The sequence below is a fragment of the Otolemur garnettii genome, unplaced genomic scaffold (assembly GCF_000181295.1).
Source record: "Otolemur garnettii isolate 467f Iridium unplaced genomic scaffold, OtoGar3 scaffold00066, whole genome shotgun sequence".
In the NCBI taxonomy this organism is placed as follows: Eukaryota; Metazoa; Chordata; class Mammalia; order Primates; family Galagidae; genus Otolemur; species Otolemur garnettii.
Genome location: NW_003852461.1, coordinates 3,455,874 through 3,471,744, shown reverse-complemented (window position 1 = coordinate 3,471,744; position 15,871 = coordinate 3,455,874). Strand labels below are relative to the sequence as shown.

Sequence of the window (15,871 nt, the reverse complement as noted above, 5' to 3'; positions counted from 1 at the left end):
GAGTCCTTTATACCAAATCCCAGAATCCGAGATTTGTTCAGACCCCTCCAATCCCCTTACATCCTGGTTACCCTTAACCATGTCCATCATTCTTTTAATTATTTTTTTCGACAGCTAAATCCTTATTTGTTTCTCTCTTAAAATACATCCAATGGTATATTTTTCCTGTTACAAAGGTTTTATGTGGCCATAGAGGACTTAAAAAAATAAAACAATCCTCTTAGCACTTTTGATCTTTCCTCTTTTGCTCCTGTGTATCTGTACGCTTCTTAAATAGAAAATTAGGATTTTACACATTATAATCTAAAGTACTGAACGTCCTCCCACGTTGTTAGATGTCCGTTACAGCATCTGTTTTGTTGGTGCGTCTCGACGCTGCCTGATTTCCTGCTCGGTTCCTTTCAGATCATCACGGGCGAATTCTACCGGATCTATTACCTGAAGGAGAAGTCCCGGTCGACGATTCAGAATCCCTACGTGGCAGCCCTCTATAAGCAAGTGGGTTGCTTCCTCTTTGGCTGTGCCATCAGCCAGTCTTTCACAGACATCGCCAAAGTGTCCATCGGCCGCCTGCGTCCTCACTTCTTGAGTGTCTGCAACCCTGATTTCAACCTGATCAACTGCTCCGATGGCTACATTCAAAACTACAAATGCAGGGGCGATGACAGCAAGGTCCAGGAGGCCAGGTGAGAGACCCCTCCCTGAGGCCACAGCAGCCACCACTGTGGGGCAGTGAACACGTACTAGCCGTGCTCTGGTTTAGGTGGGTGAGTGAGGCACAGTCCCTGTTCTTGAGGAACTCACAGTCAAGTGATGGAGACAGAGAGGTCCATAAATAATTACAGTACCGCATCAGTAAGCCCGTTCAGTCATTCCTTCTTTTGTTTATTCATGAATCCGTGGGTGCCTGCTACGTTCCAGGCATGTGTCCAAAGCTCTACCAAGGATGCAGAAATGAATAAGACACAGAGCCTGCTCTCAAGGTCACAGTCTAGGGAGGGAAGACAGACGACAAGTGTGTGTCAGGGGTGTGAATATGGCCCTTTCACGGCCCTCTCTTCTCTTGCAGGAAGTCCTTCTTCTCTGGCCACGCCTCCTTCTCCATGTACACTATGCTATATTTGGTGGTAAGTACCTTCCCTTGCATTCAAATGCTGTCCAGCCCCAGCTTAAACGTTTAACCTGAAAGCCCTCAAACTAGTTAGGGACAGACTTCCCTGTACAATGCTTAAAAGGGTGAGCTAGGAAAGTTGGCTCTCATTCCGTGCTCTGCCACGGCCTCAACACAGGTGACTTTACTGTCCAGGGAGTTCCCATTTTTCATCTAAAAATAGCGTTTGCCATGGCTGCTCGGTCAGGATTGAGCCTCCTTTTTGAAATGATAGAAGTGATGAAGACGCTTGTCTAACATTTTATGGTATAAGCCCTGTTTTTGGAAAAAGCCATGAACTCACTTGATTCTTAGAGGAACCTTAGAAGGAATATTATCTCTATTATGGGAAAAGTTACCAAGTACGGCTGTGAGAATTTAAGCAAACTGCCAAAATTTACATATGCACCCCAGAACTGCAGCCCAGACCCACCCCTCCTGATCACATGGTTTGCGTGTTCACTGAGTCCGTCTTCCTTCATATTCCCCTGGTTAGAGGGCTGTGAGGATTGTCAGTACCTGACTGTTTAGACTTTGCAGGGGTCCTCAAACTTTTTAAACAAGGGGCCAGTTCACTGTCCCTCAGACCATTGTTGGGCTGGACTGTGGGCTCCAGGACAAGTCGGCTGCAGCAGCGGGAAAAACACCCGGTGAGCTGGATAAATGTCCTAGGCGGGCTGCATGTGGCCCGCAGGCCGTAGTTTGAGGACGCCTGATTTAGAGTGATTGTGAGTTTTGCAAAACACTTATGCATTCGCGAGGACATGGGACCTCGTAACAGTGCTGTGGCGTCTGTGTCCCCACTTCTCGAATCGAGAGGCCAAGCAAGGGCCAGCCAGGTTCAGCAGCTTGTCCGTTGTCCTGCAGCTGGTGATGTAACCGTGGTGTGATTCACAAGTTGCCCTGCCCGCGGCCTGTCTGCTCTGATTTCCTGGAGATGCCTGGATAGAGCGGTGAAGCGGCCTGCTCCCCTCCAGCTGCCCTGCAGGCCGCGGGCTGCTCTGTGTTTCTCCATCAGTTAAATATGGGCTCCCCTCTGCCTCCCCCCTTGAATGAGGTCCCCGTGCCAGTGCACTTCCTGCTTTCGGCCGCTTTGATGGCGTTCAGAGTGAGAAGGTGCTGAGAGGTCAGACACAGCTCAGAGGAGCATAAGCTGTTTGGAAAAAGAACATTTTGATTTCAACGAATCTAAAAAAACATAATTAGGAATTAGGGAGGAAAGACTGACAGAGTAATTGTTTGGTTTTGTTTTTCCGAATCTTTTCCAAGTTTGGAGGCCTCCGGGCTTCCAACCTGTAAAAACACTAAACATGGGTTTTATTTATTCATGAATAGCACTTCCCTCTGTTCCTCTTTTCTGTTGTTGTTGTTTTTGTTTTGTTCTTAGAAAGGATAATTCAGCAATGATATTTGGGTTCCTGCTCCATGTGTCTATTTTACCCAGGGCTGGAACCAATTTTAGAAATGTCGTTTCAATGTTTTGTAAAGGTGTGTGGAGAGGTTGGGTATGTGTTCATTTTTTTCCCCATGTCCCTTCATTTTATTTCGAGAGAAAAAAATACTAGATTATTTTGAATCCAACATTGAGCACCATGCCCTTTACAGCTGCCCAAAAGGTGACGATGATGACAAGTTTTGGGGGCTTCTGTGTGCAGGCACCGTATCTAGACTGTGCTACAACATTAGCTTCTCAGTAACCGTGAGAGGTGTTTCAAGTATCTCACTTTGGGATAAAAACAGACAAACCTGAATCTAAGAAGTTAAGTCATTAAAGTTCTACAGTCAGTAAGAGGCAAATAACCGGCTCGGCACCTATAGCTCAACCGGCTAAGGCGCCAGCCACATACACCTAAGGTGGCGGGTTCGAATCCCCAGCCCGGACCCGCCAAACGATAATGACGGCTGCAACCAAAAAAAATAGCCGGGCGTTGTGGCGGGCGCCTGTGGTCCCAGCTACTTGGGAGGTGGAGGCAGGAGACTCGCTTGAGCCCAGGAGTTGGAGGTTGCTGTGAGCTGTAATGCCATGGCACTCTACCCAGGGGGACAGCTTGAGGCTCTGTCTCAAAAAAAAAAAAAAAAAAAAGAGGCAAATAACCTATAATTGTTATAGGTTGTTTGTCTACCTCTTCCCTTCCCTCTCCTCCCCTCCCTCCCTTCCTTCTTTCCTTCTTTTCTCTTCTTTTTTTGTTTTTGTTTTTTTTTGAGACAGTCTCTGACACTCTGGGTAGAGTGCTGTGGCATCACAGTTCACAGCAACCTCAAACTCTTGGGCTCCAGCTATCCTCGTGCCTCAGCCTCCCAAGTAGCCGGGACTACAGGTGTGCACCACAATGTCTGGCTATTTTTTCTATTTTCAGTAGAGACAGAGTCTCACTCTTGCTCAGGCTGGTCTCAGACTCCAGAGCTGAAGGGATGCACCCGACTCGGCCTCCTGCCTTAGAGGTTCTTTTTATAGTACTTCACCACAAAAAAAAAAAAAAAAAAAGGAAAACCGAAACAAACAAAAAACAAACCTCTGCAGGATAAACTTACAGACTGTAACCCCTTGGCCCTAATTTCAACTTCACACAGAGGAGGCCGCCTTTCTCTTTCTGCTTTAATGAGATGTCCCCTGCCCTCTCCAACCAACTGCACCGTCACCTCCTCACCAGGGATGGTTACAGCCAGAATCTCTGCGAGGATGATGGGTGAGGAGTAGATTTTGACTGAAGGTTTGTTTGCATCCCTCTGGGGGAGGGAGACAGTGTAATTCATCAGATTGCTGGAAGGAAGGAAGAGAAGAAAGGAGGGAGGACAAGGGGAGAGAGGAGAGGGGGACAGGAACAAAGAGAAGTGCCTTCTCAATCCTTCATGTTCTGAGCATATTATTACACCCTCATGCCACCGTGCTGTCATGCACGTCGCGCACTTTCTGGAACTCTTGCACACACACCACACACACTTATTCAGCACTCACAGCTTGCAGACACCCACATGTACACACACACACACACACACAGCATATGTATGTATATACACAGCTCTATTTTTAGCACTCAGTTTATCTTGCCCTAAAACAACCTCTAAGATAAGAGATAAAAATGAGGATAGCAGCTCTTGGCCAGGGCTTGTTTTTATGTGATATTACAGAGAAATCCCAGCCGTCGGAATGTCCGTTTTGTAAAACTTTCTAAAATCTGAAAGACAGTCTTGCTGCTCACCAGAGCAGGTGGCAAGTCCTGCAGCCTGCCCGAAGCCCTCAGACCCTCCCCCAGCGCCTTGACATCGGGCTTCAGGAAGTGCTAGAGTGGGTCAAACCCACTTTCTGGGCTTTTTGTGGACATAGCCTGTTGTACATGGCATCCCTTAAGCCATGGGGAGAATCTCAGTGGAGCCAGCTGGGCATAGCATTGCCCCCATTTTATACTGAATCCAATCTGGCCTGTCTATTACTAGCTATGGAGCCATGAGTAGGTTACTTAGCTTTGGAGCCTCAGTATACCCATCTGTAAAATGGAGATGATCGTGTGTATTTTTTTCTTTTCTCTTTATTTTTTTTTTAATTTGTTTTGGTTTGGGGTTTTTTTTTTGTTTTGTTTTGTTTTTTTTTTAGACAAAGTCTCTTTCTGTTGCCCAGGCTAGAGTGCCATGGTGTTAGCCTAGCTTACAACAACCTCAAACTCCTGAGCTCAAGTGATCCTCCTGCCTCTCAGCTCCTGAATAACTGGGACTGCCCACCACCATACCTGCTAATTTTTCTATTTTTAGTAGAGATGGGGGTCTCGCTCTTGCTCAGGCTGGTCTCAAACTCCGGAGCTGGAGTGATCTCCCAGAGTGCTGGGATTACAGGAGTGAGCCCCTGCACCTGGCCGCTGGTGTCTACTATACAGTTATTACTGCTGTTCCTCTCTGGACTCCATTTTCCCCACCTGTCAAATGAAAGAGTAGGATTGGGTGGTGTTTATTTATCTCACAATCTCTACAGCTCTATTCAAAAGAAGTCTGAACTTTCTAAGTGCTGAAAAGAAAGATGGGAAGCCATCAGGGACAAACTGCTGCTGCACTACCATCAAGTTCAAAGAGAAGGGCAGACCAGAAGCACAGCCATATCCACATGCCAGGCCTTTCAGTGGTGGCCACTTCTAGAGCTGAAGGGCGCTCTGTATTAGGGTTCACTCCCAAAATGGTTAGCTTACACAAACCATGCCCCAGACACCAAATTATCTCCAGGCACAGAAGCTTAAAGATGAGGTTTAGGCTTGTTAGAGATTAATGCAAAGTCTAATTTAAGAAAAAATAGCATATATAAGCACATAGTATGCGTTCTACCTCTGAGTCCTGGACCACATCTGGATTGGTCCTCTACCTCCATGTGAGGGACTGAGGATGACATAGCTGCATGGGTAAGACACCAACACCAGGACAGGTGCCAATCCCGGTAGTACCTCGTGTTTCCTCTGTTGTGCCAGGTGCTCTGCCGTCTTCCGGGGACACTGAGATGAATCAGATCTGAGCCCTGCCCTGAAATAGCTCCCCTGTGCATTCAGTATTCAGCCGGCATTCAGCAAATATTTAGTGAGTGACTCTTCGGCACCAGTGCCATGCTGGGGGTGGGTGGAATATGGGGATTAGTAAGGCATGGTCACAGCCCTTGGGAATTCAGCCCAGAGGAGCAGCAGATGATAATAGCCTGGTACATTGCGTGGCAGGGGGAAGGGGATGTGGAGGTTGTCCCAGGTTCTCAGGACTGTGGCCCCCAAGCTAACCTGCAGTTACGTGCAGAAGCCAGGGACAGCTCTCCATAGAGTCCTCAGTCACCTGTGTGCTGGTGAAAAGGAGGGTGGTGACTTGGAGAAGAGCAAGCACCTGGCATGGCTGGTGGGCAGCGGGAGCAGAGGGCACACTTGAACGTGAAGTGAACTTCAGGGGCCAGAGTCCCAGCTCCTCATGTCGCAACTCAGACCGCGCAGCAACAAGTTCTTGGGAAGGCCTTTCCTTGGCTGCTGTGCTCTCCCCTGGGCATCTGCACCTTGCCCCCTCACCTTTGGGTCACTTTTCTGACCACCCCCTTTATCATGACAGCCCCTCCTCAATGCTGTACATCCCCCCTCCCCCCGCAGCCTTACTTCCATCCGCCCCCTGTTTCTCACCATCTAACATATATGTTCATTTATTTGCTTATTTGTTTATTTTCCCCCACTAAATTACAAATTCCAGGGGGAGGGACTTTCTGTCTTTTGATTCACTACCGTAGCCAGTTCCCAACACAGGGCCAACACTTAGTTACGTGTGCAGTGAATATTCAGTGCAGGAGGGAACGTCGCTGCACGGCCACGTCGCTGCACGGCCACGTCGCTGCACGGCCACGCCATGTTACTTTCCTTTCCAATCAGAGCCCTCAGGTTCTGGGGGAGGGGGGATATCTCTGCTGCCTCTTTACTGAATTCTCCTGTGGTCTTTACTGTGCTGTCCCATGAGAACGGTTTCTATGTCAGAGGGACTGTTGGGTGCCAAGAAATATGGAAGTGGCCGTAGCCTGGCAGCCGCGTTCTCGGGCTGTGTCGTTCGTCACTGAGGTTTTGTGCCACATGTTTGGCACCTGGAGCCCGCTGTCTGGCATCCCCACGGAGCATCTGCGGAAACCCCTTGCAGGACAAGATTGTTGTTTCCAAGGGGAAGAAACTGCTGAACCAGATGTTTTCCGCTTTCCTCCCACCCTCCCTCACTCATCCATCCACATGTCCATCTGTTTCTGCTCCGTGTGAGCACCTGGGGACGCCAAGAGAGCTCATGACTTTATAAATCATTACAAAACAGTTGGCCACATCCTCTGCTTGGAGATGCCCTGAGGGGGTGGAGCACAGGGAGAGTGGCTGTCACCTGTACCATGAGGTGTACTGAGTCCCTTCACAGAGTCCTCTCGGCTTAAGATCAGGTCAGAGATTCTTCCACTCGCTTACAAAAGCTGTCCACCTGCATTCAGACGTGGGAGTGTCGTCGAGTGTGTGGCAGGTGACTTAGAAGAGCCTGGCTGTCCTTCAGTGTAGCACCTTCAACTCAACTTCTCTTCTCCAAAGTCCGAGGTCTAGTAGAAAAGACCAAATGTAAAGTAGTAATCCCCCACCGAAACCAGGCGGTTCTGTGGTTTGAGCCCAGACCCAGAGCAGCAAACTCACTGTAAATCACGGCTCTCTCACTTCGAGCCCCTGAAATGGCCTCTTTCAGCCTCAGTTTCTTCATCTGTAGCATGGACCCCTGGTGTCCATGTAATGGGATTATTTTGACAATTACAGGTGATGTAATCTAAAGCCACTTGGTATCCTATCTAGAACGGGTGGTGATTTTCTTTCCTCCCCGTGGCAGAAGACAAGATTGGATTTTCTTCTATGGGAGGAGAAAAGTCAACCAGAAATCCTTTCATTTAGAAAGTCATTGAGCAGCTTTCCAGAGAGAAATTCTGATTGTCCACCGTGTTGGTGAGCCACCAGGCGCTTAAACCGGAGCCAAGTGGGAGCCAAAGAGGAGATTAGAGAGGGGAGAAAGTTTCTCCCTGTGGATGACAGGAATCTGGACGGGTAGGCCAGGACGGAGGAAGGACAAAAGCCTCCTTTTCACTCTCAGCAGAGCTATCCCACGAGCAATGGCAATGAAGTGAGAGGATAGAGCAGACCTGTTCCCCCAGTATGCAAATCATGTAATAAGACTCAAATGACTCAGCAAGAACGGGAGGGCGACTCACACACACATCTGAGGCTGCTGGTTCAGACCAGAGGAACTTGCTGGCATGCAGGCAGACCTTTCTAAGGAGGCTTTGTTGGAATTCCACAGGACCCTAGTTTAGAAGCTGGGACTAGGAAGAAGAGAACTCTACTTAGGGAGTGAGCACCATGGGCCAGGGACTTTGATGAGGGGAGGCCACATATGCTGCTCTATTGTAACCTTCAGCACGTCCAGTCAACAGCTCTGTTTGAGCAACTGGAAGTAAAACCTTGTACAAAATCTTTTGTACGAGAAAAAGACTTAAAGATTATATTCTCTGGCTCGGCGCCTGTGGCTCAAGTGGCTAAGGTGCCAGCCACATACACCTAAGGTGGCGGGTTCGAATCCAGCCTGGGCCCACCAAACAACAATGATGGCTGCAACCAAAAAATAACCAGGCGTTGTGGCGGGTACCTGTGGTCCCAGCTACCTGGGAGGTGGAGGCAGGAGACTCGCTTGAGCCCAGGAGTTGGAGGTTGCTGTGAGCGTGATGCCATAGCACTCTACCCAGGGCGACAGCTTGAGGCTCTGTCTCAAGAAAAAAAAAGATTATATTCTCCTCTAGTGTAGGAGCTTATTTATATCTGTGTCTTTCATAGTCTTGAACATAATAGATATATATATATTTTTTAATATCTTTATGTTATATATGAAAAAACAAAACTTGAGAGGGGCAGAGACTAGTCTGGGGCCATGTGTTGACATGTAGCACTATGAGAAAGGTCCCAGTCTAGCTGTGTGACTGCACACCAGACGCTTTCTGCAGTGTCGCAATGATGCTTGGGAAGTGGACTCCCAGGGTTGACTGTCCAGCCCAGACGGGGTAGTGAACACAGATTGAACAGGATGTCAGCAGCAGGCTGTGTGAGCTCAAGGTGCTTTGGGCTTTCTGGCCTGGTCCAGCTCTGCTCACTGGTTCCCTAAGCACATTTCTCAGGGTGCCCCAAACTTGGCTGAAGTCCCTGCAGGTTTCTCCTTCTGGGAAAGGCTCCTGGGTCCAGGATAGGAGCCTGGCACCTCATAACCTGAGTAAGGTATGCGCACCCCTGTGGAGTGGGAAAGAATGGAACCTCCAGAGTTAATTATTCCCCCATGGCTCCAGATAGTACTTTGTGAACCTAAGGAGGCCCAAACCTCTGGCCTGGAGCAGCTCAATTGAATGGGAGCTCTGAATTGGTGAAAGTGGTGAGATTGGTGTGGGGCAGAGGGTTATTGGATCTTTTGATCAACCTCAAAGCCTGTGGCCACCAACTTCACAAATCAGATGTAGCTGCTGGGTGGAAGATCATTGTGCAATTTCATTCTTCAGTAACTTACTTGTTTGGGTGAAATCCACAGTCATTTACCAAGGCAAAAGGGAACCTAGATTTCTAAAGAGTGCCTTGAGCGCTTGTCCTTCCCTTGTGGCCTGCCTCCTTTGACCTGACAAGCTGAGAAGATAAGGTTCTATCTATTTTACAGATAAGGACACTGGGGCTTTAGAGATGGTAAACGACCACACACTAGTAAGTGGGGTGGGCAGGAAGGGAATCCGGGCTGCCTCGCCCCCAAATGCACTTTACTATTGCACTACTTTGCCCTAGATCGGTGTTTTTTGACTTTTTCTTTTTATATCATGGCACATTTGAACCTATACTTCTATAACACACTTAAATTATGTTGCTCAAAAAATTTTGAAAAAAATATGCTTAACTATGCTTTGAACTTCTTTTAAAAGTAATTAATCATCTTTAAGAATTTTGTGGTATACCTAAGATCCTCTCACAGCACACTGGTTGAAAATCACTGCCCTAGGCCAGGTGCAGTGGCTCACGCCTATAATCCTCATATTCCAGGAGGCCGAGGCAGGAGGATTGCCTGAGCTTATGAGTTCAAGACCATCCTGAGCAAAAGCAGGGCTCCGTCTCTACTAAAAATAGAAAAACTGAGGCAAGAGGACCACTTGAGCCCAAGAGTTGGAAGTTGCTGTGAGCTATGACACCACAGCACTCTACCCAGAGTGACAGCCTGAGGCTCTGTTTCAAAATAATAAAAAATAATAAAAAGAAGCAAATAGCTGCCCTAGATCCGCAGCTGTGGACACCAGCGCTGCCCTGGAGCTGTTCCCCAGAAACAGGATAGTTGCTAGTGGGTGGCTGGGAGCAAGCTGGCATCTGCTCACTGCGATTCCATGTCTGGCTGCCTCCTGAAGGAATTCTTTTCCCATAGCCTCCCATACTCGCCTGCTCCCTGCTCATTCATAAGCACTCGCTGCCTCCCTTCCTGGAGCTATTCTGATGACGGGTCTCTTCCTCTCTCCTCAAGTTCCTCTCCCGTATTTATTTTTCTCTTTTATTGAGCTCCAGCCATAAGTATCTGAGTCAGTGAAGGGAGATGCTGGGCTTGTCCGGTGGGAAACCCACCCTTCCTCTGCCCCACCCTGGTTTCCAAGAGCAGCGACCTAAAGTCTGCACGCAGGGGGCAGGGAAAGGGTTGGAGGATTCGTAGCAAGCATTTTCTTAGAGCCTGCCATGGGAGAAGAGGGAAAATCGTGGGCCCAGGAGATCCAAATTAAGAAAAGTGGTGAAAGAATAAAATCAACCTATTGATTGAGTAGAATGTTGTGCCATCTTCCTAATCTATGTCATCAACCAAACCAGCCCATACACAGCCTGTGAGGTAGTAGTTGTTGCCCTACTTTGTGTGTGAGAAACTGAGGCGCACTGAAGTTTTTCTGATTAAAACCTGCCCTCTTGGGGCGGCGCCTGTGGCTCAAAGGAGTAGGGCGCCAGCCCCATATGCTGGAGGTGGCGGGTTCAAACCCAGCCCCTGCCAAAAACTGCAAAAGAAACAAACAAACAAAAAAATGCTCTCTTTCTGTTATCCACCCCATCCCTGTCCACTGCCAAGGACAGCCGGAGGGAACCCAACCATTGTGGGCACACTGCAAATGGATGAGTGCATGTTCCTTGAACTTGCCATTGTCTTAAAGACTTGAGTTAAGTTGGAGATAGACCAGCAGCATCTCCATCCCCCATTCCCAAAAGGAAGGGGCCTTTCTATACGTCATTGCAGATTCCACTGGCAGGTCATTTCCATAGAAATGAGGGAGTGTCCTTTAGCCTGTGAATTTATTTATTTATTTATTTAGACAGAGTCTTACTCTGTTGCCCGGGCTTGAGTGCCATGGCATCATAGTACACAGCAGCCTCAGACTTTTGGGGTCCTCTTGCCTCGGCCTCCTGAGGAGCTGGGACCATAGTTACCTGCCACAATGCCTGGCTGGATATTTTTTCTATTTGTAGTAGAGATGAGATCTCACTCTTGCTGAGGCTAGTCTCAAACTCCTGAGCTCAAGCAATCCACCTGTCTCAGCCTTCTGGAGAGTGTTGGGATTGTAGGCGTGAGCCACCGCGCTGGCCTAGGTTTAGATTTACTGAATTTGGTGTTGCCTCTAGTGAACCGCGCTTGCTGTGAGCCCTTAAAAGACGTCCAGATTTTTTATAGTCCTCAGCGCCTTACTTAAAACCAGTTAATTTTTCACCATTGCTTACAGTAACACTCTCCAATTGTGATTCAGTTGGTAGGTGTTCTGTGAAAATAGTGATTAAAAGTCAATTGAGTCTTTTTCCCTGTGGGACTTCTCAGAGCCTTTAGTAATAAGCATTAAGAATGACAAAAATGAGCATTTAGTATAGCGCATTCACAAATCTTCTTTTAAATGACACAATTCCATGGAATCTGTTTGGGCAAAGATTGGCCTACTGAATAAAGGCCAAGTTCATTTGACACCCACGGCCCTTCATGAACTGGGCCCTTGCTAGACTCTGCAGCCCTATTTCTCATCACTTCCATATACTCTCTTTTCCAGTTATCCTGGATTATTGGAAGTTCTTGAGAACTTTGGTGGCAGGCCCCCAAGCCATCCCTCTGCCTGGAATAGACACCCTCCTTAATGTCCCCTTAACTCCAGCAAAACGCCCATTCATTTTTAGGATTTAAGTTAAGTATCCCTTTTCTTTTGTAATGGAACCTTTTTAAATGTCCATGGGAATCCATTTGAATTTAGGAATCAACTTCTGAGTTTAAAAGTTGAGTGTTCTTATAAATAAAAATTCTAGCTTTCTTTCTTATCCAAATGGTCTTTTATGTCTCTTACTTCATAGAGGCCCCATGCAGTTCTTGCTAGGTTAATTATTATTTATTTAATCATAATTGCTATTATGATGATCTTATCTCTTCTTTTAGATTTTTAAACCGGTTATTATTTATAGATGGAAAAACAGTTGGTTTGTATTACTTATTTAGCAGCTGACAACATCAATGCAGTCTCTTAGCAGTTTTTTGTTAATTTTAGATTTTCCAGTAATACGTTTATATACTTTCAAAATGATTATAAAGTTGCTGCTATTTTCTGCACCTAGCTTTTTTGAAATACAGCAGAACCAGGGCCAGGCACGGTGGCTCACTCCTGTAATCCTACCACTCTAGGAGGCCAAGGCAGGTGGATTGCCTGAGCTCACAGGTTTGAGACCAGCCTGAGCAAGAGCGAGACCTTGCTTCTAAAAATAGCTGGGTGAGGTGGCACCTGTGGCTCAGTGGGTAGGGTGCCAGCCCCATATGCCAAGGGTGGCGTTTCCGAATCTGGCCCTGGCGAGCTAAAACAGCAATAAAAATTGCAACAAAAAATAGCTGGGCATTGTGGCAGGCACCTGCAGTCCCAGCTACCAAGGAGGCTGAGGCAAGAGAATCGCTTAAGCCAAAGAGTTTGATGTTGCTGTGAGCTGTGACGCCATAGCACTCTACCAAGGGGGACAAAGTGAGTCTCTGTCTCATAAATAAATAAAAATAGCTGAGTGTTGTGGCAGGTTCCTGTAGTACTCCTACAGGAATTTTTATTTACTCTGTCTCATAAATAAACACATAAATAAAAATAGCTGGGTGTTGTGGCAGGTACCTCCTGTACTCAGGAGGCTGAGACAAGAGAATCACTTGAGCCCAAGAGTTTGAGGTTGCTGTAAGCTGTGATGCCATAGCACTCTATGGAGGGTGGTAAAGTGAGGCTGTCTCAAAAAAAAATAAAAATAAAAAATAGAAATACAGCAGAACCTTCCTAGCTGACCACCTCTCCACATTGGCCACCTCCTTGATCTGACCTAATTTTCATAGACTGGACGTTTACCACATGGACAGATGTGTCAGTACAGGAGGCCTGGTTCCTGGGACCAGTTTGTCACAGTCCCTTGGTGGTCCCCTTACAGAGGGTCTACTGTACGTAGTTTTCTGAGAGGTTGCAGAATCCGTCCCAGGCACTTCACTGCGGCTTGCAGTGACTCTGAGGTCGTCCACTCTCTGTCTCCTCCAGACTGACCGCTGGCTTGCTCTTTCCTCACTACCAAAAACTAGGTGTCCATTGGTCTCAGGAAGGCCAAAGTCACGCCTTTGCCCCTGCCTGGGTCTATCTTTAGGCCATCAGCCCCCTGCCCTCTGCTCTCCGGCCCTTTGATTTGTAGTTGGAAGTCCGTCTTGTCTCCCTGCCTCTTCCCCCCTCACTTCCCAAGTTCCCACAGGAACCTGGGACGTAGCTTGTGCCCAGAGGTTAGAAAGGAAACTGCGGCAAGATAACTCGGAGGGGACAATGCCCAGCTGACGTCATCCAACTTCTTTGCTTCGGCCAGAGGTGGTTCCCCCCCGCCCATTTTTCTGCAGGTTGCTCCTCAACCCCACCCAGTTCATCTGTCAGTCAACCTCTGTTTGAAAGTTCTGTGCCATTGTTGGGCTGGTTTATGTGTTTCCTTATATTCGAATTCGAAATCCACAGTTCCAGGCAATAACTTAGGAACTTGTCCTTCTTTTGAAACAGGAACATCTCTTTGCGAATCTCATAATAACTTGTTCTTATTTGGGGATATTTGATTTCCGTGCCGATGCCGAGAGACGGCTAGTACAGGGATTGTGTAGCCATAATCCCTACTGAAACACACCTCTGTTTCACTGGGTTGTTATGTGAGTTGCCATCAACTGGATAAAAGAAACCTTTACTAAACCCGGTGATCATTCTGTAATTAGCTTACATCAAGGAGAAGATAAAAGGAAAAGTAGCATTTATGAAGCGCCTACTGCGTGCTATGCAGTGTGGGATGGCCAGTTATAGGTATTGTCTTGCCCAGCTCTCCCCACGTTTACCTCCCTACATAAGCTATTTTTTTTAGTCTGAAAAGTAAGGCTGCATTTAAATAACAGGCTTAAGGTCATGTCCAAATTGAACGCTGTGTCTACAACACGTTGCCTGGGGTCCAGAGGGCTCCACTAACAGGAATGCAGCGTGTGTCCACCCAGAGCCTGAGTGCCCGTGCATGGGGGTCACTCAGTGTCTGCTTTTCTCTCCGCCCTCCAGCTCTACCTGCAGGCCCGCTTCACCTGGCGAGGTGCCCGCCTGCTCCGGCCCCTCCTGCAGTTCACTTTGATCATGATGGCCTTCTACACGGGACTGTCCCGCGTGTCGGACCACAAGCACCATCCCAGCGATGTCCTGGCAGGATTTGCCCAAGGAGCCCTGGTGGCCTGCTGTGTGGTAAGTGGAATCTGGTCCCCAGTGTGCACGCAGGGCCTGGAGCTGTTGCTTGTTGCTTGTTAAATGTTTCCAGCTCAGTGACAAAAGCCAAGGGAGCTGGTTCCCCAGTCTCTGCTCGGCGTCTGAAGAGCCGCCCTGCCCTAGGCCACGTCCAGTAAGTTGGGGATAATAATTCCTGCTGCTTTCCAGTCTGTGAGTTTCAATCCGGAGGTTCTGTGAATCTTCCCTGTGAACTCGGAAAGTGTGGGCCCACAGGACGTGGCAGTCGGGGAGATCTTAGATACTAGCCAGCTTGCTTCTGCTGTAGATGAGGAAATTTGGGGAAGAAACTCGCCCAGGGTCACATGTCGCCACAGTAGCAATCTAAGTCCCCTGACTCCCGTGCGTGCCACGTGGTGAGCACTCACTGTGCAGCAGAATTGCTCAGCTTTTTGAGAAATATCTCCCCTAACCTCCGTGACCTTGGGGTGACTCGACCAGACCCAAACTCAGTGTTGGCTGGAGAAGAGGGCGCCTCCTGACCCCTGAGCCCTCCCCCACTCTGAAGGCCTCGTAGGTCAGATCACAGAGATGCCTAGATGAACTTGGGGTGTGCTGACTCGCCTGCACGGATGGGTTAGCCTTGCACACTTCATCCCTGACTCTCCTGGTAAAGGTGGGACAAGGCAGTCTTCCTCTCTGCATCTTCATCAGTACGCTCTGTTTTCCTTCCTGCTAAAACTCTGGGGGGCTTAATCAGCAGACGTGACCGGAGAACCTAGTTTGATCCATTGTGCCTTCCTGGGCCCCCCTCAGAGGAGCTCACCCCAGAACAGCAGGAATCCCACCTCACTACACAATAACCAAGGGCTGCATGTGTAAGTGCCACACACGCAGAGCAGACTCTTGTTAGTGTTATCCTTGTTCATTCACAGTAAGAATTAGGAACAATGGAGGATCTAAACCAGCTTCTTATCCTTTCCTGGTTTCTGCCTGCCTCTCCCCCTCTCCTCCTGCCTCTGCCCCTCCCCTCCCGGCCTCTGCCTCTGCCCCTCTCCTCCCTACCTCTCCCCCTCTCCTCCTGGCCTGTGCCCCTCTCCTCCCTGCCTCTGCCTCAGCCCCTCTCCTCCCTGCCTCTCCTCCTGCCTCTGCCCCTCTCCTCCCTACCTCTCCCCCTCTCCTCCTGGCCTGTGCCCCTCTCCTCCCTGCCTCTGCCTCAGCCCCTCTCCTCCCTGTCTCTGTCTCTGCCTCAGCCCCTCTCCTCCCTGCCTCTCCCTCTCTCCTCCCTACCTCTGTCCCTCTCCTCCCTGCGTCTCCCCCTCTCCTCCCTACCTCTCCCCCTCTCCTCTCTGCCTCTCCCCCTCTCCTCCCTACCTCTGTCCCTCTCCTCCTGCCTCTGTCCCTCTCCTCCTGCCTCTCCCCCTCTCCTCCCTGCCTCTCCCCCTCTCCTC

At 48.7% G+C, this 15,871-nt stretch overlaps 1 protein-coding gene across 1 annotated transcript in view; it reads left to right on the top strand.

Annotated features, from left to right (window-relative positions):
- PLPP3 (phospholipid phosphatase 3) overlaps positions 1 to 15,871 on the top strand; it is an 88,708-nt gene that overhangs the window by 60,355 nt on the left and 12,482 nt on the right. The window contains exons 3-5 of the mRNA XM_003793120.3: positions 406 to 686; positions 1,070 to 1,127; positions 14,265 to 14,441. Of these exons, the coding sequence (XP_003793168.1) occupies positions 406 to 686; positions 1,070 to 1,127; positions 14,265 to 14,441 (516 nt within the window). The remainder of the gene's footprint in view (positions 1 to 405; positions 687 to 1,069; positions 1,128 to 14,264; positions 14,442 to 15,871) is intronic.